At 38.2% G+C, this 24,816-nt stretch overlaps 1 protein-coding gene across 2 annotated transcripts in view; it reads right to left on the bottom strand.

Annotated features, from left to right (window-relative positions):
* LOC124157423 (NFX1-type zinc finger-containing protein 1-like) overlaps window positions 1-24,816 on the bottom strand; it is a 67,918-nt gene that overhangs the window by 12,932 nt on the left and 30,170 nt on the right. For both annotated transcript variants that reach the window (XM_046532120.1, XM_046532121.1), the window contains exons 5-9: window positions 21,116-21,259; window positions 15,955-17,221; window positions 8,499-8,658; window positions 7,328-7,439; window positions 2,989-3,212 (exon numbers count right to left, since the gene is read on the bottom strand). In XM_046532120.1, the coding sequence (XP_046388076.1) occupies window positions 2,989-3,212; window positions 7,328-7,439; window positions 8,499-8,658; window positions 15,955-17,221; window positions 21,116-21,259 (1,907 nt within the window). The remainder of the gene's footprint in view (window positions 1-2,988; window positions 3,213-7,327; window positions 7,440-8,498; window positions 8,659-15,954; window positions 17,222-21,115; window positions 21,260-24,816) is intronic.

Below are 24,816 nucleotides of genomic sequence, written 5' to 3'. Positions count from 1 at the left end.
TGTAAAACGTTGTGTTTATTGTTAATTGCAATTACGGTTTTAGTAAAAATTTCTGCAAAATGAATCCTTGCGTAGTTGCGTAAGGTTTTACTTCATATAATGGTTTTCAAGAACCTAAAAAGTGATTTAAAGGCATTTTTCCGTGTAGAACTCTGAACTTTTGTCGTCACTTTTTTCACCGTGTTCACAATAATTTTGGTTCCTGTAACTGCGACGATGTTTCAGCGATGATGATGCCCAGGCGACGCTCGCCCAGGCTACCACCATAGTGAATCCGAAAAGCAAATGCGGGAAGATACAAAAATGGAGAAGGATTTACGTCACTGCTGCTATTGTCGTCAATGAAGACAGGAACTCACATTCATGCGATAGTTTGGCATTCCCACTGTAAAAAATGCCCCAGATATGATACGCTAATATTTTTTTCGCGTAGGAATTGTGAGGTCTAGGAGCCGATATTCACTTTTAACATTGTTTTTTATGGGATATTATGCTTCGATTAGCGTCATTTCGTTTATCGTCACATTTTTCAGGAACGGTAAGTGACGTTAAACGAGGTCTCACTGTATGCTCAAAATTGCAATCATCATTGTACTGATGTAGTCCTAATTACAGCACACTCCAGATTCTCCGGGCTAATGATGGGGAGAGGTGGCACAAATAATCGGAAAACACGAATAATACGATCTTTCACTTAAATTACATGTATTTTTCATACTTCATGACAGTCAAACAATAAATTATTATTTACGTACATTATCTGTTATTTATGGTTGCCGGAATCATTCATAGCTATCTTTTTCCGACCGCAATCTTTTAAACAGCAAAATTGTGATTACACTCGTATTCATACTGCTCCGCGTAATACCCAGTTTCCGGAAACTGTGCATTCGTGTCTCCGAGATCACAGTTTCCGAAAATTGGTTTGCATGAGTACTTCAAAACTGCAGCGCGACGTCAGAAACTACTATGTCAGGCACCACGCTGCATAGTTGCATCTCGTGCAAGTTGCCTGGTATTCTACTGATGCAGGACGCGCTTCTGTGATAACTGAACACGATAGTGCACCATGATGTTTAGATGATGTGAATGCGGAGCTTCCATGTAGGTAATGGGCACGCGATCACCCCATCGCACAGCAGCGGTTATAGGAAACCAGGACTTAAGGCAATTTGTCTATGCAGACGAGTGCCTGGCTACAGTGGCGCAGCGAGGGGGGGTTTTGAGGGATAAAACCCCCCCCCCCCCCCAGAGCTCAGACAATTTTTTAAGTTTAATCTATTTTATTTATTTGGATTAATATTACTTATGGAATTGGGTAAGGATTTATAAAATATCCCTCAGAAGGCCATAAAACTCACCACTTTTAACCATTTATCTTAAATTTTTTCTGGCGGAGGGTCCTCGCACCTCCTGCTTACCCTGGCAGGTATGCCATACCCCCAGACCCCAGTATTAGTAGTGCCTGAAACCCACCCTAGCCTTGATTCCTAGCTGCACCCCTGCCTGGCTATGACTCATGCTGTTTCCATTTCCACTTCCCCTGCTTCCTTCACTTCTATCATTCCCTTCCTCTTCAGTTTGACCTTGACTAATCACAGCGAATTTGTGCCCGAGTGCAATAAAATCTCCGGTTCCTTTGGGCCATATTCAACTCAATCCGAGGCCACAGCAATAATTGTGCATTTGCGATATGAAATATACAATTATAGATCATAGAAAAATTTCTCTCACTTTGGGATTGGTTAGCCATTGAAGAATCTTCTAAAATTAATCAAGAGTTTTTTTTTCCATGGCTGATTGTCGTCTGCATGCTAGAGCAGACGTCCAAACTGACTTGAAACATTCCTTGTTAAAAAGTAAATAAAATGCATCATTCCCTTTTACAAAGAGGATTCAAATGGAAACAATAAGACTGTTGTAGTCTTGCATTTAAATGCATATATCCTGGAGCTTTTGCATCCGATTAATTTTTTACAAAGATCGCGGAAAACATCAAATAAGTGTAAAACTCATGCACAGATAAAGGCCGGGACACAATGTACGCTAACATGAGACGCGAGCCGTTAACGGGAATCGGTAAAAATATGGCGGAAGGGAAAGCTTATGGAAGGGACACAACCACCGTTTACGGAGAGTACCTAAACTCGAGAGATGGGCAACTTCCATCTCTTCCCGTGTCCCGTACACGGAAAGCCAATCACAGCGACACAGCATTGTTGGCGCCCATTGCTGAATACAGCAGTTGTTGTTGTCGTGCAACGCGAGCTGAAGAGAAGTCAGTTAAGGTAAGCCATTACTTAATTTAATTTACGTGCATACTATCCTCCTCGATTTCGAACATTCTTCAAAATTCTTCCTACACACAAACAAAAAGACTGAAGACCACAAACAAAACCACTGCGCGGGCGTTAGTCAATTTTCTTTCCGGCCACGGGAACGTCAATTGCGACCGCACGGTTGCGTTCCCCGTCTCGCGTTCTCCCGGATACCATCTCACGTTAGCGTTGATTGTGTCCCAGCATTAAGCCGCAACATGGATAAACCACAGCTGGATAATCAGGAGTCTATTGTATAACATCTGCGTGAGACTGGATTCACCCAGACTTAGATTTCTTCATCAAATACTAGGTAATTGGACAAATAGTTATCGTGAACATAGGCATAACTTATAATCATAGTTTGTAAGGTGTTTAAAGTTTATGCCAAATGGCTACTTCAGACAGAAAATACTTTTTATTCGTTGTTTTTTACATTGGAACACGGGAGATGAATTACAGTAAAAACAGAGTTAAAATCAAAATGAGATGATTGGGATCTCTGAATTTCGAGAAATGACCCTTGATACTAGGTACCAAAATTGTAACTTGAGTTCCACAATCACTTCCTTGAAAAATTTACTCCAACACCAACTGGTGCCTCAACTTATCTCATTTTGAACTTGTTTATAGTCCAAAGAGAAAAAGCGCAAACAGTTATAATACACACCTTGCATTCTCTTCATCCTCAGTTGCAAGAAAAATCATTATTTCTTCCACTTCCTCTTTATTACATTCCCGACATAAATCTGGGCACCTTTCTCCACAAAATCCAATGCAATCATGGCCGCATTTGAGTTTTTCCTTGCATGGTTCATTGCATGGTGGACGATCGCACATCTCTGAGCACTTTTTGTTGCACCTGAAATGCTCACACTGCCAGCCACATCTTTCCTGAGGGAAAATAATAATACAGTGGAACTTGGTTAGTACGTTCCTCCTTAGTACGACCATTTCTCTCGGTCCCGGTACCATCGGAACAAAATACAGGCAAAAGTATTTGGTTAGTACGTTTGAAAAAATTGTGCTTTCCTGGTTAGTACGATCAATTGCTAGCCGTGACGCAACCCGCAATTCGTTCTCCAGTATCTTCTTAAGGGTCGTAAAGCTCCGAATTCATGATTTAATTTATTATTAATAATAATAATAATAATAATGTTTATTTGTCCAGAGATCTAGAAGTACAAGGGGTACACTGATGTAGGACACGTCAGGTTAAAAAATATATATACAATAAATACAAATATACAATGATGCAGGATACGTCAAACTTTGTTTATGAATTCATCTACAGAATAATACATTATTAATTTCAAATATTTTAGTAGGTTGGTCTTAAAAGTAGTGACACTTAATGGTGCCTTAAGTTCAGGTGGCAATTTATTGTAGAATTGAAGGCCCATACAATTTGGACCAGCACTGGTATTCTTGGTGCGCACATACGAAACATGCAGCTGGTCAATTTGCCTGGTAGAATGATGGTAGACATCACGGTTCTTAATGTAATGAAATAGATTTCTTTTTGTGTAAGCAAGTAAATGAAAAATATACACACATGGTAGTGGTAATATGTCCAGTTTCTTGAACAAGGGACTAATGATGATGAATAGTTTTATTGGTCCACAAAGATACGTTTGTACATATCTAAGACCCGTCACAGAATAAAGTATAAATAATAAAATAGCTATAAGCTTACAACTGATTTTATGTTACCACCCGACTTCATGGTTGACTTGTAACAATTTATGTAATAATAATACTTTACTTGTAAGATAAAATAATTGGATGCAAAAAACATCATTTGTCCTTTGACAAGAATTCGCCTACAATGTAAACAATACACAGGGTGTTTCTAAATGAATATCGGTTAATATATAATCAGTTGTAAGCTTATAGCTATTTTATTATATATACTTTATCTGCTAGAAAGCGGTAGTAGCAAAGATGGCGACTAGTGAACAGAAAGCGTTTTGTGTTTTACAGATTGCAAAGACTGAATCTGCTCAGCATACGTTCCGCATTAAATTCGGTTGTGATCCTCTAAGTGACAATAACATCCGTAGATGGTATCATCAGTGGAAGATACAGGCTGCATTTGTAAAGGGAAGAGCACGGGATGACCAAGAGTTAGCAAAGAGACTGTTGAGCAAGTGAGGGAGTCCTTCACTCGTAGCCCTAAGAAATCAGTCCAGAAGGCTAGTTGTGAATTAAAAATTCCTGTGTCGACTGCTCGGAAAGTTTTAAGGAAACGCTTACAACTACGTCCTTACCGTTTACAGTTATTACAGGCTCTAAAGCCTACAGACCACGGATTACCTGCCAACTGCACAATGGAAATGTTGTTTAATGACGATGATGATTTTCTGGATCATGTTGTCTTCAGATTTGAATTGACTTTTCACCTCAGTAGACATGTAAACACTCATCATATGCGGATCTGGGGTTGCTGTGCAACATGCGTTGCACTGTAACTACACATTCAGTCTTTGCAAACTGTAAAACACAAAACGCTTTCCGTTCACTAGTCGCCATCTTTGCTACTACCGCTTTCTAGCGGATCGCGGCGGAAACATTTCACACACATGTGCATTGTTGCTAAAAAACAAAACTGATTGAGTAGCTCTTTCATTTGACATATCATTTATAACTGTAAGTGTAATGTAATAAATATTATAAAGCTTTAAAACCCCGATATTCATTTATAAACACCCTGTATAAACAATTATACAGAAAATATTTTTTCAATTTTAACAAAAAAACAAACAGTTCTTAGTTCACTTTCAATTCCTATTAGCAATCTATTAAACAATTTGGAATGCATAAATATTGGCCCTTTGCTACACAAAGCAAGATGATGTGGACTAATGTATGGTGTAGTTTATTTTGTGTATGATATTTATGGATATCCTGATTTGTCCAAAGGTTTAATTTGCTTTCAGAATTTTTAACAAGCAAAATAGCAAGGTACATGTGCACACAAGATAGGGGCATAAGTTGGAATTGCTTGAAAAGTCTTTGGAGATTAATTTTACAGAAGTCTGAAATTAACAATACCTCAATTACACCTGCTACAATTAGATTCCATTAGGGTTATCTTTTACAATTTACAGGGAGGTAGGTTTCTTTCTGATAATTGTGAATGTGTTTTAGAAGTGGCAAAAATTTTGGGGATGATCTTCTCGAAATGATGTGTAATGAGACCAATTTGTATTGAATGCAGAACGAAGGCAGATACAAGTCTTCGCAGAAAACTGGGAAGTGAAAAAATGTAACGGTGGGAGAGATGAAAGTTTTCCTAGCAATTATAATTTTGATGGGAAAAGTCAGGAAAGATTCAATCAAGGAATATTGGAGCACTGATGAATTTATCAATACACCCATTTTTAGTAATTTGCTCAGCAGGAACAGTTTTGAACAAATTTGGAATTATTGGCATTTCAGTGATAACGAATCATATTCTGAATCTTCCGATAGGCTACATAAAATTAGACCAATACAATCATATTTCTTAGAAAAATTTAAAACTGTGTATATGCCTAAACGTGATCTCTCCCTAGACGAAGGAGTAATACCTTGGAGGGGAAGACTGAGATTTAGAACATACAATCCAGGGAAATTGGTGAAGTATGGATTATTGGTGCGAATGGTGTGTGAGAGTGAAAGTGGTTATATTTGCAGCAGAGAAATATAGACAGCTGAAGGAAAAAAATTAGAGGAAACCATATTGACCCTTTTAGATCTGTATTTACACCGTTGGCATCATGTGTTCCAAGATAATTATTACAATAGCGTACAAATAGCTGAAAATCTTCTAGCAAAAATACTCGAGTTCGTGGAACCATCCGTGCCAACGAAACGGCTTCCCACTGAATTTAGGCATGAATTAAAAAGTATGAAGAAAGGTGACTACACATTCTGTAGACGGGGGGAAGTTCTGCTACTTGCGTGGAAGGACAAGAGGGAGGTGAGGATGATTTCCACAATCCATAACTCGAGTCTGGGCGAAGGAAAGCGAAACAGATGGACGGGACAGATACAGAAAAAACCGATTTGTATTTTGGAGTACAATAAGTACATGGGAGGAGTAGATAAAGCTGATATGTGCTTGGCTTACTTTTCAGTACTAAGAAAAACTATGAGGTGGACAAAAAAAGTGGTGTTGTGGTTGATCAACTATGCCCTATTTGATTCTTTTGTGGTATACAAAACATTGAACACTTCTACCCGTTTGACCTTCAAAAAATTTGTTTTGGAAGTAGCCAAGGGCTGGGCTAGATGTGAGGAGGGAAGAAGTGCGTCTTCCAGCGATGATGACACAGAGGGCGAGATAGGAAGGCCGACTCAGTGAGCGCCTTGGCAGGATAACCCAACAAGGCTAGCAGGGGGAATGATGAAACACACTCTAGAGAAGATAGTGGGGCATGGGAAGAAGAAATATCCATCGCGGATGTGTCGAGTTTGTTCTGCTAATAAACTTAGGAAGGAAACTCGGTATAACTGTGGATTCTGCAAGGTTCCCCAGCACAAAGGAGCATGTTTCACCAAATACCATACAAAAACGAAGTACTAACACCTCTGGTAAGTTAAACGCTTCAAATTTTATTAAAATACGTTAAAAAGTAAACCTTTTATGAGGGTTATCATGTATAAGTGTCATTTAAGTTAAAGCTCCTTTAAATGCCCGGTCCTGCCCGATGAGATTGGAAATACCCGGTCCGCAACGTGTTAAGAAAGGGAATGATCTTACATTAACTTTTCACCTCTCCAAGCTCCTGGAAAATTTGTAGAAAATTGCACTGACTAATAAGTTCTATCCAAAACTTCTCCAGAGACTTAAAAGGGTGTCCGACAGGTATGTAACCAGTGACCAGCAAAACTTGAGCATTTTTTTTCCTGCCATACATACACATGCTGCAGAGTGGAAATTTATGACTGTTGGGATGTGCTAAGTAAAAAAATAATGAAAACCGGTACATATGATTAAGAGGCATGCAGTGATTGTGACTTACTTGGCAAGGGACACATGGTCTCCCACACTGGTTCTTACACTTTGAATGCTCACAGAGAACAAAGCACTTTTCTTTGCAAGGTGGGCATGACTGTGAACAAGATACTCTACACCTGTTGAACAGAAAAATAATTTAAGTCAGAATAATGAAATCACTATGAATAGACAACCTATAACAGCAACAATCTAAAACCATTCACCAATCAATATTTTCCCAGCCAATGCGAAAGATGATATGAAGGTTGCCAATTAATGTAAGTCAATTTTTTAAACTTTCCTGTACCCCCCCCCCATTTAATTAGGATATGCAAAAACCCTGCTCGGCATAGAAAAATTTTCTAGTTATTTACAGTGAAAGAAAATGCAAAGCATTGCAAGTGGTTAATCACCATCTGTAGAGATGAGTTAATATGCTAAAATATTAATCTAGAAAACTGACTAATGACGAAAATAAATACCAGGAATTGTTCCTTGTTGTACAACAACATAGAAAAAGGGCGCCACATGCTAAGAAATCTACTTTAATCAAAACCTATAAATGATTTTGTCACCTGAACGGCAGGTATTTAATTGTCGTTTACTCATTTGGTTTTAAGAAGACCTATTTAATAATCCATTACCAAAAGATTTCTCAAAATAATGAAGGAGTACATATTTGGAAAAGTTTTACGAACAAGCACAAAACAAAGCTTTCAGGAGCAGCTACGTATTGAGCTTTGTTACGCGAGCATTGTTTTTTTTCCGGAAGATTCTCTTGATGGCATTAAACTCAGCCATATGTGGAACAGAATCTTCCAAAAGAAACAACAGTGACAATGTTTGCAGTATAATTTCAACTATGGTTCTCGTGCCCGCCACACCACAAAAGGGGAGAGTTCGCTTGCCACTCAAGGACAGGGATAAGAGTTCTTCCGATGTCAGTATCACCCTTCTCCCCCACTACTGCGGTGGAGTGGGGAGTGTTGACGAGTATATTAATTGACAACCTTTTTCGAATTTCTCATTCATCGCCTGATGATGTAACCTGCAGTGGCCGCGAAAGCTCGCTTGACAAAGCACAATACGCAGCTGCTCCCGACATCAATAAACCAAGTTAAGACAAGTTGTTGTGAACAAGGCTTCATTCCATTCACCACTTCATGCACACAAATGTAGAAAAGAGAACGTCTTACTCATGTCCACAAATGAGGTTTCGTCCACATTTTTCTTGGCATGGGAGGTGTATCCTGCCCTGCATACACTGCCCACACGTCCCCCTGCACCTGTGTGAGCACATCAGAATTTTCCCACACGGTTCTTTGCACCTCTTCATCAGGACTGCAGCCGTTGGAACTGGTAATTGTAAAACACAATTCACTATTGCAGTAAATGTCTCAATCGTTAAAGCAATGGGCAACCTTAACATATTTACAATAATGATGAGAAGGATGGAAGAACATTTAGGGGTAATAAGAAATGCATGAACAAAGTGAAGGCATTGGATAAGTCAATACACCCATGCCACGTATAGTGGAGGGGTACCTTTCTTTGGTGTCCTTGGGCTATACGAATTTGCATTATACGAGAGCGTTTTAACATTGGGAAGATAGGGATGCATTCCTGGTAACATAAATAGCAAATTTAAGTATACCTGGACTAGCCACGGTGATAACTTTACGGGAGTCACCCGCAATGCACAATTTGTGCGAAAAATCCACAGAGAAAAAATCATTTGCCTTGACCGGGATTTCCGGCCGAGTGCTTTAGCCAGTTAAGCTACCGAGGCGTCATTCTTCCCTGTGGAAATTTGTGGACTATACCGGACATGGTGGTAGGGACTGCTGAGCATATTATGCGATGAGCAGTCCAAATCGTGTCACGAGAGAACACCTCTATGTGTTCAAAGTTCGGGCTTTACTCTCCGGCTGTGGCGCCGTGCGCACGATTTGGACTGCTCGTCGCATAATATGCTCAGCAGTCCCTACCACCATGTCCGGTATAGTCCACAAATTTCCACAGGGAAGAATGACGCCTCGGTAGCTTAACTGGCTAAAGCACTCGGCCGGAAATCGAGGGATCCGGGTTCGAATCCCGGTCAAGGGAAATGATTTTTTCTCTGTGGATTTTTTGCACAAAACCTTATTTATACAAATGTTTACTGTTTAAAATATCATTAAAGATAGTAGGCACGCATTTAAAGACTTGTATTCATGCTAAAAAAATTCGTACATGCTTTTGAAATTCCCTTCTGTCGTGCAGGTGGGCTAACATCTGCTATCTCAAGGGTTTGTAATGCATTGCTGGCAGTTGACAATTTTTCAAACCAGTATAAAAAAAAGTAATAATAATAATAATAATATTTTATTGGTCACAGAAAAGATATGAATATACATATATAGGACCCGTCAGGAAAACATAAAAATCAAATCATAAATACAAAGTAACTCACAATATATATATATATATACATATGTTACATTAGTTGCGAGGCATCCTCAAAGAATTCATCAATTGAATAGTAGCAATGATCTAAAAGATATTTTTTTAATTTTGCTTTGAAAAGGCCAGGTCTGATTTCGTCTTTGATTGATTTAGGTAATTTATTATAAATTTTAATACTCATATTGATAGGCCCTCTACTGAAGAGAGAAAGATTTTGTTGCCTCACTGCGAGCTCATTTCTACTTCTTGTATGATAATCATGAATATCGTTATTCAAGGTAAGGCACAACTTTTGTTTAAATTCTCTAATTAACATCACAGCATAATAAATATATATACAAGGAAGGGGAAGGATCTGTAACCTTTTGAAAAGATTACGGCAGCTAGCTTGTTTTTTAGCTTTGCATAATATTCTTACCGACCATTTTTGTAGTTTAAAAAGACGGACTGACTTAGGGGAGTGACCCCAGGCTAAAATACCATATTTTAATCTACTATAAATATGTGCATAGTAAATTGATTTAGCTGTTTCTGTATTTGTGAGCTGAATCACCCGTCTAATTAAGTAGCAGCCTGAAGCCACCGAGGATGAAATGCAATTTATATGGGTATCCCAGTTTAGATTTTCATTGATGGAGATGCCTAGAAATTTGGTATCAGTAACCCGCTTAACAGTACAATCCGAAAATTTAATATAAGGGCTGTAATCAATTTTTTTTTGAGTAGGATGGAAAAATATAAAGGAAGACTTGGATTTATTTATAGCCACTTTGTTAGATGAACACCATGTTTCCATTTTGATGACAGCATTTTGAGTGGGAGCAACAATATTGCCATCATGTTTCAGTAGATGATTTGTATCATCAGCATACATTAAAATATTTCCTTTTAATTGTGAGGGTAGATCATTGATATATAACAAAAAAAGCAGGGGCCCAAGAATGGAGCCTTGAGGAACACCCCTCAATATCTCCTGGTGAGGTGAGGTATGTTTAACCATGTTATCGGTTATAATGGTTACTGCCTGGGTTCTTTTTTCAAGAAATGACCTGATTAGATTGTTTGCAATTCCTCTCATACCATATATATGGATTTTCCTCAAGAGAGTCTCATGGTCAACAGAATCAAAAGCCTTAGACAAATCATAAAAAATACCAACGGTATTGAGGTGATGATCAAGACCTTCAAGAACAGAGTCAATAAATTTATAAATGGCAAATTCTGCCGAAAGACCACCTATGAAACCAAACTGAGATTTGGATAAGATGTTGTTTTTTATCAGGAATGACATTATTCTTTTTGAAATGACACTTTCTAATATTTTAGAGAAAACTGAAAGTTTTGATATGGGTCGATAGTTTTCAATTGATTGAATATCACCCTTTTTGTGTAGAGGAGTTACAACTGCCATTTTTAGTTTGTCAGGGAAAATACCCGAGGAGAGAGAGGCATTGACCAAATGAGTGATAGGAGTAAGAAGATATCTTATGCAATTACCCTTTAGGAGGGAGCAGGGAACCCCATCCCACCCTGCTGAGTGTTTTGTATTAATTTTATTAATGATTGATTCTATTTCTTTCTCATTAGTAGGGTAAAGGTACATGTTATTTAGAACAGAGTTATTTTGAGGACAATTATCTGTATTGACTTGTAACATAGATGATGTTTTCAAGGGATTGAGAAAATGCGTATTGAAATTAACTGCAATCATGTCTGGGTCTGAAACAAGAATATCATTGTGTAAGATTTCTTTGGGTGATTTATTCTTTCTCAATTTTCCAGAGGTGTTATTTATTATATTCCAAGCTGTTTTTGATTTATTATCAGAAGAATAGATGGAATTGATATTACAAGTCCTTTTAGTAGTGGTGATTAAACTTGAGTAGTACTTTTTGAAAGCAATATATTGTTCCTTAATATCATTGTCATTGGTAGCTTTGTAAGCTGACCACAGAGCTTTTAGAATTTGTGAGTTTTGTATTACTTCAGGAGTAACCCAGGTTTTATTTTGCGGTCTATTTGAACTAGCTTTTACAAGAGGAAAGCAACCATTGAAGAGCGTAAGGAAAATATCCAGGAAATTATTAAATTTATCATTCACTGATTTTGCACTATATACAGGATCCCAAGTAGTAAGTTGCAGGTTATTGCAGAAATCTTCAATGTTTTCCAAGGTGAAAATTCTTTTTTTAGAGAAGAATGATTTGGTAGACGAGAGTGAGGATATTGGTACTTCTATGGTTGTAACTATGGCCTTATGATCAGAAAGATGGGACTCAATGGCTTGACCTATACAGAATTGTAGATTGCAGAATATATTATCTATAATAGAGGCAGACTGAACTGTTACTCTAGTGGGGACAAATATAGTTTGCTTAATATCATAAACTGAGAAAAGGTCCCACAAGCAAGTAGTCATATTGTTGACCTGATCAAAATTAACATTGAAATCTCCACAAATAATGATATAATTTAGTTTATGAAAGCATTTCTCCAAGAGCATACCCAAATTCTCTAAAAATAAAGAAAAATTTCCAGAAGGTGATCTATAGACTCCAACAACAAATAAATGATACTTTTCAATCACCAGGTCCAATACACAGCACTCAAAATCCATGTCACAACACAGGTCCAAAGCAATTTTAGAAATGGAGGCATTTAATCCATTTTTAATATACACCAACACACCACCACATTTCATGTTCACTCGGCAGTAAGAGGCAGCAATAAAATAGCCGTCAATGCCAGCACTTTGCACTTCGTCACACACCAACCAATGCTCTACTACACATACAATATCAGCATCTTGCTCTTTCAAAAATAACTCTAAGGTTTCATATTTGTTTCTTATACATTGAACATTCAAGGATAAGACTTTAACATGACGCACTAGTCAGGATTTTTGGACATCAGTAACAGTGACATCGTTTTCAGCACCTGTGTGCTTATTTATCGAATGATTTTTACCAAATTTAAATTCCTGAATCCCTGTATTCTCTGGCCATAAACTTAGATCATACAGTTTATTTGCAAGTTTGAGATCAACAGATATTTTGAATGATGCATACGGACCTTTAGCATTAAGAGGTTCCACTTCTACAGAAGACATAAGCTTAGCATCCAAATAATTTTTTAATGTGAGCGAGTCTGTCTCAGGAGCCAGCCGCCAAACATGAACGTAAGCTTTTCGAGGCAATGCTTTTATAGGGCAAGAAATATCACAACTGGCCGTGCCGTATAAGCGCGTTCGACGCCGTTGCTTCCGACTTATTACGTCAATGTAGCCGGCGTTTGAAGCGTCATGATCCACATGTTGACTCAGTTGGCTAGATGTACTTGTGAACTGCATACCTTGAGAACTCATACTCGGTGGATTGTTGTTGGAGGGTTGCACTGGTGCTTTCAATGTCGGCATTTCACGAGGGGCCCGCTCCGACGGTTCGCTCGAAGGTGCCGTACGAAGTTTATTAAAAGGCACCGGTTTATCCTCAGAAACACTTCTCGAGGGCACAGGAGCCTTCTTTATGGCATTTGCAAAGGTCACACATTTCGTTTGAGTCGGGATAGATTTTAAATCAGATTTCAAGGTCACCAATTCTTCCTTTAAAGACTGAATATCGGCCGCCATGCTAGAAACTTTGAAAGTCGAAGCACGGCAGGAAAAACACTTCCAAAATATTTCGCGGCACTCAAATAATGCCTTCAAAACTATGTCATTCAATCCCGTGCATTTATGGTGAAAGATATTCGGACATTGATCACAAACGATTACTTTATCCTTAAAATTTACGAAATCATTGCACGAGGCACACACTGGTCTTTTATCAACGGACGCCATCTTGAAAAAAAATAAAGTTATCATATCACCCGGCCCTTTTGTCGCTCATCAAAATGACAGGCAAATACTACTTTGAATGCCATTTCATAGCTAGCAGAGTTTGTGAATGATGAATCATTTTAATTTGAAGTCCTCCGAGGAACTAGCAGCTACTTGAAACAGTCTATAAATGCCTTGAAACCTGACCCAGGTTTTCATTCCCTGAAAATGAATGAATGAGACCGCATTCTTTTCCAATACAATATCATCTCGTCAACACAAAAAACTAGTTGTGGGGGAAAGGAGCAACTTTCAATCACAGCATGGAGTTCATCAGAAAATTTTGGGGTGATTCCGCTATCAACACTTGCAGATTCACCTGATATTGCCACACTGAAAATACCTGATTGCCGTTTAAAATTCTGGAACCAACCGGAGCTTTCACTAAATGTCACGGAGCGATTACCACCCTCGTCTTTTTGTACAGATTCACAATGAACTTTCCGTATGTCTTGACCGCTTGGTTGAAGTTGGTGCAGCTGAGGTCACAGATGTTTTAACTTCGTCTTTATTCAGAATAAGGCATCGTGAGTTGAAACTTCCGCGGAATGCCGCTTTGACACTCTGCATTTTCAAAGTAATTGACCTATTTCTATTTCTCTTCTAGGTTTATGGTTTTTCTAGATGACTTCTTGATTTTTTTACCCGCACTTCCTATTTTTTGCCATTTTTCTCTTAGTTTTTACTCTGCATGGCTCTATCGAAAACACCTTCTACTGCTGAACTGTATTCCTGAGACGCAGAGGGCCTATGACTACTCAGAGGGAATGAAGCCATTATGTTTGAGACTCCATAGCAGACCCTTTTATGTGTTGATGCTATTCATACGCAACTCGGCCACCACTCCATTTCTCCTCCGTGAATACCCATGACCTTGAAGGCTTTAGTGTAGACCCTCTACCTGGAAGTCAATTGCCCGATGACGGAAAATATTACATCTCAAACCGTATTGCTTAAAAAAAAAATTCATTTCCACTAGCTCCGCACTTAATTAATGATCTAAATTAACTATTGTCATTCTGTTAAGGAGACGAGATAAAATACTTTGGTAGGCCGGCTATCTGGACCCAATGACAAGTAATGCTTTTGGCCAGTGCACAGCAATGTATTACAATTAATGTATCAACAAAAAAGAAGAACTGAGGCAAGCAATGCTATTAATACATGTAAAATGATAGCAATTTCGTGTGCACTTGGCGCAAGTTCATGTTTTATCATGAGAGCATTAAAGTTTTTTGATTAGGCTACACTGCATTGCGGTTTCCCCGAGGAACGAATATGTGCTATATCGAAATTGCGCTTACCAAAATTGCACTGTGCGGGACATGCGTGTACGGAGTGGAGAGGAAGGGGAAAAGAAAGTAACTACAAAGGAACAAATGGCAAAATTTTGGAAACCGAATGTCTTTTGAAAAAAGTGACCTGCGAGATCATGTTATAACAACAATCCAAATACAAGTTTCCAGAGCATGTTTTGATTAATTTAGATCATTGGGAAACTTATGCACTAATTTTCCAAAGCATTATTTTCGATTCCATTCCAAAATTTTTATTCAATGACACCTTTCAACAGAACACATTGAACATGAGAGAACAGCTGGTAATTTGAGCTAGCAAAGAGCTGAATTGTGAGTTTTTGAAAGAATCCCTCCAAGCTTAAAGAAATGCCAACATATTAGCTGTACTATTCCGACATTATTTTCCAAGCATTAAAAGATGGTTATTTCTCTGGCCTGTTTACACATTTTTAATAGGGTGATAAATAGTAATACTATTATGAGGAGGTGATTTTTTTTAGAAGCATTTATCACAACCAATTTTAATCAGATCGGATATATGTTTTATCGGGCCCGAATTTTTACCTAATATGTATATGTATTTACAGCAATTTAAAAACAAAAATTTTAATTTGCTATGAAGAATTTTGTACGTCAAATATAATACTTTTGGCATAGATTAGCATGTTTTAATTATTTAATTGTTCTGCAGAAAATTATGACATTTTTAATACTGCACCTGGGAATTTGTTAAGTTTGAAGTTAATAAAATGTATTATACATCTTCAGTCTTTCCATTTTTACTGTATGGATCCATTACTTGATCTCCGTATACTTCAAAATATGTATACGAATACTATGTATTTCACTTACTAAATTCCAGAGTTCTCATTTTAATAGATGTTAATTAAATACTTGAATTTAAAATTTTAGAAAACACCTGATTCTGGACAGATAAATTTAGCCTGCTGAAGATAGAGCCAATATCCACCGGAATAATGCAAAACATCTTGAAAGAATTAAAGGTTTACATTTCCTAAGAAATCCACTTACCATCAGTGATTTCATGGCAGAAGAGTCGAATTTCATGTCCACATGCAGCACGTGAAGTTTCGCATGACAATGACTGACACTTCTTTTCATTGCATGGGTTTCCACATTTATCAGCACACTTGTGTCCACAACTGCGAGTTCTGGTGCATTTCTCCTTACAAAATCTCCTCTCAGGCGCTTGACTACACATCATTTTTACCGAATGACCACAATCTGGGATGATTTTCTCAACAATCACCTTGCATCCACCACACGGTTGCAAGCACTTCAGTGGGCAAACATGCCCACAGGCAAGCTTCTTCCGGCACGGTTTATGGCATGCAACCGTCAAAGGATCAGTTGCACACTGCATTTCAAAAACGTGGTCGCAGTTGGGGAGCTTCCTTTTCAATTTGACAGTGCACAGCCCGCATTCTTCAAAGCATTTCCTCTGGCACTGGTGTTCCTCTTTGCATTCCAGATTTTTCCGATCGCATGGCCTTAGGCATTTGTACTCCAAGTGATCTGGATCAACCTTGACATGGCACAGCTTAGTGCAAACGTGACCGCATGGAAGTCTACTATCACAAGGAAACAAGCACATGACTTTCGCTACATCTTCAAAGCACAACTTTTTGTTGGTGTGCATGCAATCTGGCAGTTTCACGCTCACTTCTGCTTTGCACACGTACTCCTCTGCATCCACGTGGCATGGAAAGCTGGCTCTATGACCACAGGGAAGAGTTCTCTTGACAGGAACCATACAGTCCCCACAATCCTGCCAACAAAACTTCTTGCACCGGTGATTCCTTTCGCACATGACTTTTTCGCAAACCTCATGGCACTTCTGGTTCAAATGGCCTTGAACGTGGCACATTTTCTTACAAATGTGCCCACAATTCAGCTTCTCACCACACATCAGAGTGCAGCCGCCCTCAGTGATACTGGTGAAGTCTTCCGCTTTGCTCACTTTCGTCAGTTGATCTGGATGCTTTAAGCACTGCAGCGTGAGATGAGACCCCAGGGCATCTTTCTCGAGGAGAACATCTCTCACCTTCGACCACAATTTGCTGTGCTTGGCCAACATGTTCATGTTACCCATTATGTAGAGGCCCTTTTTAGCTCTAGACAATGAGACACACACTCTATTTTCACTGGCCAAAAATCCTATTTTTTCCTCGGGGTTATTTCTCACCAAAGAAAGAAGTATAATGTCATTTTCTTCTCCTTGAAAATTGTCAACCACAGCTATTCTGACATCTTTTGTGATCGGATGGTTTTCCCTCTCCTGCAAGCAAAAATAATATTACATTAAATGGTATCATAAAACATAATTTTACACTAGAAGGATGGCAGGGGTCATAATTTGATTTTGACCCATTTTTACAAATCAAATTAATTTTTTTCCGTTTAAAATCCTTTTCTACTTTTAAAAACTTTCTTCCTTTTTTCGTTTCGACCAGAAATGTGAAAAATTGACATCAATATAACTTTTATATCTTTTGCCCACTTTTCACAATAGGTTATTCCTCTAACAGGGTTCCCACTCTAACTACATTATAAAATTCACGGTTTTTCCCAGGCTTTCACAGCCTAAATATCATCAAATTCATGGTTTGTAGATAGGGCATTTTAGGCAGAAATATTGATTGCATAACAATCATCGGCCGCACGTTAACTAAAAATGTAACAAACGCCACAGATACCTTGAATGCAAACGCAGCAATGACAGTGCTATCTCTCATGACGTCACCTATCGTCAGCAAAATTCATGTCCGGCTAAAAGGGCGTGAGTGGGAAAATGGAGAGAGCAGGGTGGCAGGGAAGTGAAGAAGTGCCTGATTTTTTGCCAGGGTTAACGTCTTCCAATCGCAAGCTTAAGGTCAATGTGCTGTGATGGCACACACGGACCAATTAATAGTTGCGCTTTCAAATACACCCGTGCAGAGAAATGCGTGGACAGTATCTGTACGTGACTCAGCCTTGAAGCATTATCGAAATGTCGATTTTTCTTTTAATCTGTCTACCGTATTTCTACAATCAAGTTTGAGAGATTTTTAAGGTTTTATGATGAAATTCACGGCTATTTCCAGGTTTTTTCACGGTATACGAAATTCACGGCTTATTCACGGTTATAAGGTTTCCACGGTTGAGTGGGAACCCTGTCTAAGGATAGCAAGTAGGGTGGATTGAAAAATCATCGTTTTTCAGAATCAGTCATAAGTTAAGCTCTAGGTTTGAGGTTGGTGGTCCTTATGACCCATAGAAAAATTTTAATCAATCGTATTTCTATCTTCAGGCTGCACTCCTGAATCAGAATTTCAGATTTTTCCAAAACAATACAAAATTTTCCCCCATATGAAGAAAACAATCAGCTTAGACATAATCATAATATCCTCATCTTTACAGATGACACTCTCTTAAATCTAGAACTGATGTCCTGGGTGCACTAAGTTCTGCTAGATAGTTTCAGTACATGAACTGTATACATGTATGTAGATAAGTGAAGAATGCCACGTAAGCAACAATCATGACCAAAAATTCTTACAATAGAAAGTTATTGGAAGAGGTGCTTCGATGAATGCATCAAAACCCAATTTTTCCAAGACACTAGCTAAGTTCCTAAAGTTTTCCCAAAAGAATGAAATTCAGTGAGAATTTCAGGTTTTCATAGTTAGTGGAAACCCTGTAATATGTTAGAATTCCACCGGATTATGCCTGAAACAACTCCAAAATTTTGAATTTACAACAAACCACCCATCACAAAATCCCCTTTGCCCTCCTGAACAGAACGGCCTGTCAGGTTCAAAATTCAGCTTCGGTAGCATAATTAGATAATATTTTCATTCCCTCAAATTGAAAGAGATCCAAATGCCAGCTGTAATTGAGTTCAAAACAAACTACACCCATGTCTCGTATAGCGCAATTTCGATTAGCGCAATTTCGATATAGCGCAAATTCGTTCCTCGGGGAAACATTGCAACGCAGTGTAGCCTAATCACATATCTTAAACGCTCTCGTGATAAAACGTGAACTTGCGCTAAGTACACACGAAATTTCTATCAATTTACGCATATTATTATTATTTCTTGCCTCAAATCTTCTTTTTTGTTCATATATTAATCGAAATTCATTGCTGTGCAATTGCCAAAAGTATTACTTGTCATTGGGTCCAGATAGCCAGCCTACCGAAGTAATTTATCTCGTCTCCTTAACAGAATGATAATAAATAATTTAGATCGTTAATTAAGCGTGGGGCTAGTGGAAATGAGTTTTTTTTTCAGCAATACGATTTGAGACGTATTTTTGCCGTCGTAGGTTACCGGGCGATTGACTTCCAGGTAGAGTGTCTACGCTAAAGCCTTCAAGGTCATCGGTATTCACGGGGGAGAAATGGAGCGGTGGCTGAGTTGCGCATGAATAGCATCGACACATAAAAGGGTCCGCTATAGAGTCTCAAACACAATGGCTTCGTTCCCTCCCCGCAGTCTTAGGCCTTCTGCGTCTCAGGAATACAGTTCAGCAGAAGAAGGTGATTTAGATAGAGCCATACAGAGTAAAAACCAAGAGAATATGGCAAAAAATAGGAATGCGTGTAGAAAAATCAAGAATTTATCAAGAAAAACCATAAACCTAGAAGAGGACTTGAGAGAGGTCAATTGCTTTGAAAATGGAGAGCGTCAAAGCGATATTGCGCAGAAGTTTAAACTCACGATGCCTTATTCTGAATAAAGACGAAGCTAAAATATCAGTGACCTCAGCCGCACCAACTTCAACCAAGCGGTCTACACATACGGAAAGTTCATGGTGAATCAGTACAAAAAGACGAGAGTGGTAATCGCTCCGAGACATTTAGTGAAAGCTCTGGTTGGTTCCAGAATTTAAACGGCAAGCAGGTATTTTCAGTGCGGCGATATCAGGTGAATCTGCAAGTGTTGATAGCGCAGCCACCACAACATTTTCTAATGAACTCCAAGCTGTTATTGAAAGTGGCTCCTTTCCCCCTCAACTAGTTTTTATTGTTGACGAGACGATATTCTTTTGGAAAAGAATGCATTCTCGTTCATTCATTTTCAGGGAAGGAAAACCTGGGTCAGGTTTCAAGGCATTTAAAGACTGTTTCACGTAGCTGCTAATGACTCGGAGGACTTTAAATTAAAATGATTTATCATTCATAAACTCCGCTGGCTATGAAATGGCATTTAAAGTAGCATTTTCCTGTCATTTCGATGAGCGACAAAAGGGCCTGGGTGACACAATAGTTGTTTTTAGACTAGTTTGAAAAATCGTCAACTGCCGGCAACGCATTACGATCCCCTGAGATAGCAGATGTTAGCCCACCCGCACGACAGGATGGAATTTCGAAAGCACGTAAGAATTTTTTTTAACGTGAATAAAAGTCTTTGAATGCGTGAATACTATCTTTAAAGATGTTTTAAACAATAAATATTTATAGAAATAACGTTTTCTAAGGCTTTTTATGGGAATATAGATGTTTTAGAAGAAATTCAATACCCAAGATCTATGCTACCAGGAACGCATCCCTATGTTCCCTATGTTAAAACGCTCTCGCATAAAGCAAATTCGTATAGCGCAAAGACCCCAAGGAACGCATCCCTTGCGCTATACGAGACATGGGTGTACACGCAATGGAAGAAGGGGCTGACTGAAGGTCAAGGCAATGGACATGACTCAGCTGAGCAAGTTTCTCAGATATACTAAGAGCAGAAGGTTAACTATACGATACCTCCACTGCACAGGTGCTCAACAATCACCCACCGAATCAAATCCGCTCATCTAGGAGTGCCAACAATACGAATGTGTTCAGCTGGCAGTAGCCGGAGCATAAACGCTCACTTCCAATTCTCCCAACTTCGGAAGTGAGCGTTTGTGCTTCGGCTGTTGCCAGCCGAGCGAATGCGTATTGTTGAGCTCCTAGATGAGCAGATTTGATTTGGTGGGCAAAAGTTGAATGATTTCGTGGTAGAGGTATCATAATGGGTTTTTTGAGGATGAATGGTGACCTGATTCATTGGCTGGGGATATCTGCCAGTTAATGAATTTCATGCTTAGTACTGTGCACAATTTAATTACAAATTTAATCAACCTATAAAATTATAAGAAGGAATTCAAAGAAAAAATTCTTTCAGGTGAAATGACGAAGGATTGATTGCATATTTACCTCACTGAGAAGGAACATCTGTCCTAAGTAAGTTGCCAATATTGTAATTTGGCTAGGCTCATAACCCTGTAGAATTAAGTGACGGCACAAGGCAATCAGAAATTGGGCTTCATGGGTGTTCCTCTTGCTCAAATCGTCCATTGCCTAAATTAATTATAAAAGAGAAAAACAATTTTAAAATCACAGGATGTCATCAATGTTACAATAGATGTTTACCAGAGTTTTCAGAGCAAAATGTTCAGTCATGAGCGGGAAACTTTTAAACGCAAAATCATCAAGAAACATAAACAGCACACACTGATGAAGAGATTAATATATATGTATTGGCTTTTACTTATAAGGGAGCCAGCATGTCACATGGGCAAATATACAGTTATTACTGTTTTTCTCCAAATACATATAATCCCCTCCCACCTAATTTTGAGGCTTCAGTTTCGGGAAAAAAAATTTAAAAATGCATTTGAATTTGAATGCATAAAAATGCGTCCCTCTTACTTTTACCATGGGCATTTTTGAAAAAAAGGGGGAGACTATATTCATATAAACACGGTACATATTAAAAAAAAAAAATAATTATGAATAGCCACTGAATTTTACTTTTAGAATAGTTGTTGACAAAAGTTTCCACCTGTTCTGAGTTGAAGCATTTAAAAAAACTGCCCAGCAATTTGTTACACATTCCATTAAGAAAATCATATGGTCTAAATTGAACAAAAAATGATAACTATGTTTCAACATTATAATATGATTTAATTATTGTGATAATCGTTGTGGTGGATGTTATTTAAATAAATCTATGTGGCAATCACACACATTCATTTGTATACAATTATGTTTCATTGATGTTTAAGGATTTATCACTTTTATAATCTGTAAATGTTAAAATTATATTGTTCCTGAGAAAAACGAATGTCATTAATGATGCATGAATCGACCCATATAAATCTGATGATACTAATCATCTGATCGCTTGTGACAGAGATTTGTCTGTTGTGGCCCAGTCCGAACTGAACAACATGGCTAAGTGGTGTACTCAGAACAGGGTGTCCCTTAATAGCAGTAAATCTTCATACATACTTTTCCATCCATATCAGAAGAAAATCCTGTCACATCCATTATTGAAATTAGATTGTGAGCCACTTATTTCCTCCTCTTCTCATAAATTTCTGGGTGCTTTTATTGACGAATCCCTTACGTGGGAAAAACACATTGATTTTGTGTGTTCTCGAGTGGCCTCAGGGTGTTACCTCTTAAGGAGAATCCTTCCAATCACCAACCTTAATGTGGCCTTATCTGTTTATTATGCATTTGTTTTTAGTAGTCTTAAATACAGTGTAGTTGCCTGGGGTCATGCTAGTTGTACCACTAGGCTATTCAAACTTCAAAAATGGGCTATCAGGATATGATGGGTGTTAATAAATCTACTAGTTGTAGGCAATTTTTCAAAAAGCTCAATATCTTGACTCTTCCTTGTATTTACATTCATTATGCTTCAATATACGTCAAAGGGAAGCACCTTACTTTGGATTTGGTTTTAAATAACGACGTGCACCTGTACAACACCAGGAGGAGCAAAGACTTTGAACTGTGTCACACAATCTTTAATTATATGCAAAAGGTCCTTCCTACGTTGGTTGCAAATTCTTCAACCACCTGCTTTCGAATATTAAAGGTGTTAACTGCCTCCTAGATTTTAAAGTAAAGTTGAAAAGGTATTTGATATCTAATGCCTTTTATTCTGTAAACGAATTTCTTTCAATGTAACGTGTTTCATTGTATTCTCTTCTTTATTTTATTTTGTTTATTTCTTTGACTTGTCCTATACATGTATAAGTGTCCTGGGATGATTAAAATTATTATTATTACTATTATCTCTTTAATCAGGATCTAATGACGACGTTCAACATGATGACATTCTTTAACTTTTATTATTTTCATTTGAAATAAGAGCAAGTTCCATGGTATTAAATATAGATGATGATTAAACACTATTACATAAATGAAAATATAATTTGCAAACATTACGTAAAAATAAAATAAATTGCAATAACCCTTCCAATAACTTACTCTAAGAAAGATACTTGCTATGGATAACATCTAGCTGAATCCCCATACAACAAAATTTTTCCTATTTTGAAGTCATTGGCCTAGTCCTGAACCCATCCAATTGACAATGCACGCAAAAAACCTCCCATAACAAACCTCTCTACTTACGAAAACTCCCTACAACAAAGACTGTGCTTGGGTCCAGAACATAGAAAGTTACTCTATATAACGAATTATTGAGAAAAATGTAATATTAAGCACTTACAGGCTATTTTTCTATCAATAATTATGTAATAAACAGGAAGTAGAACCGCAGCAGAGGATATGGCGTCTTAACCATAGGCCGAATTTCAAGGTGAAATAAACTATAATTAGGACTCTAAAACTAAATTTGCATTTGTGATGATTTAATTTGCCAAATTTGTGACTTTTCAACGCTATTTCTTACATAAGCGATTACTACACTGCAAATTATTAGCGAAAAGTGGAGGCGGATCCAGGGGGGGTCACGTGCCCCCCCCCCCCCCCCCCAGATGCTTAAAAAATATGCAAGATTTTTAATACGGTCCCATTATCATTGTGCTCATTTTGTATCACGAGGAATCCTTGTGCCCCCCCAGAATAAAATCCTGGATACGGCCTTGCTAGTGCCCCCCCCCTCCCCCCAGAAATAAATCCTGGATCCGCCCCTCGTCTTAACCATTCCACTCCAAGCTTCAAGGTGTTCACATCCAAGACCTACTGAGAATAGGGTTAACCCTTTCGAGACGGCGGAGTTTTCGTCTTAGCATGACTGCTGTACTGAGCCCCAAGAGACTCTTCTTTCCCGTGATACGGAGCATTTTTGGAGGGCATTCGTTAAGAAGGGTCTCGCTGAACGTTTTTCGACCCCTCCCCGCTGGAACTCCGCATTATCTCGGACTCCGAGAGTAGTTGTGCTCCCTCATTTCCGGGTTTACGACCATACCTGCGGCATTGGTTCGCAGTCAACTTATGTAGTGCTTATATATATTTAGCAAATGGATAATTGTTGCTTGCACGTAAATTGCAGACTTTGAATTGAATTCCTCATTTTTTTCGCCATTCGAAATTTTATAACAACAGCAGTGGTTAATATGGATAAGAAAAATGGTTAAGGTGGATAAGAAAAATATGTTACTGCCATGCTATGTATTAAAAAAGAAAATTATTCCGGAGAGATTCAAACTAGCGAAGACACACATATACCGTGGTAAATTACCTCCTTTATCACTAGGCCAATTCACTCACTGCTTCTAATGGTGTTTCATTTTTATCAGGATTTGGTGGAGGGGCTTGACAACGGGAAGCAAATCGATGGGGCTCTGGGGATGGGGGTCTAAAAAAATAAACGTGCTCGGCTTGGATGGTAGGGTCGTAAAATGGATAAATTCATTTACTGTAGGTAGATCACAACGTGTTAGAGTCGGCAATATTTTTTCCAATGAATTCACTGCCACTTCAGGGGTACCGCAAGGAAGTGTGCTAGGTCCTTTGCTATTTATTATCTAAGTAAATGATATTAGTGGGAATATAAAGAGCACAATTAGAATGTTTGCAGATGATAACATTATTTATAGAGTCATAGACAAAGTAGATGATTGTATCATCTTACAAAATGACATAAATAATTTGGA

The sequence above is a fragment of the Ischnura elegans genome, chromosome 4 (assembly GCF_921293095.1).
Source record: "Ischnura elegans chromosome 4, ioIscEleg1.1, whole genome shotgun sequence".
Lineage (NCBI taxonomy): Eukaryota > Metazoa > Arthropoda > Insecta > Odonata > Coenagrionidae > Ischnura > Ischnura elegans.
This window is presented reverse-complemented; position numbering and strand designations above follow the sequence as displayed.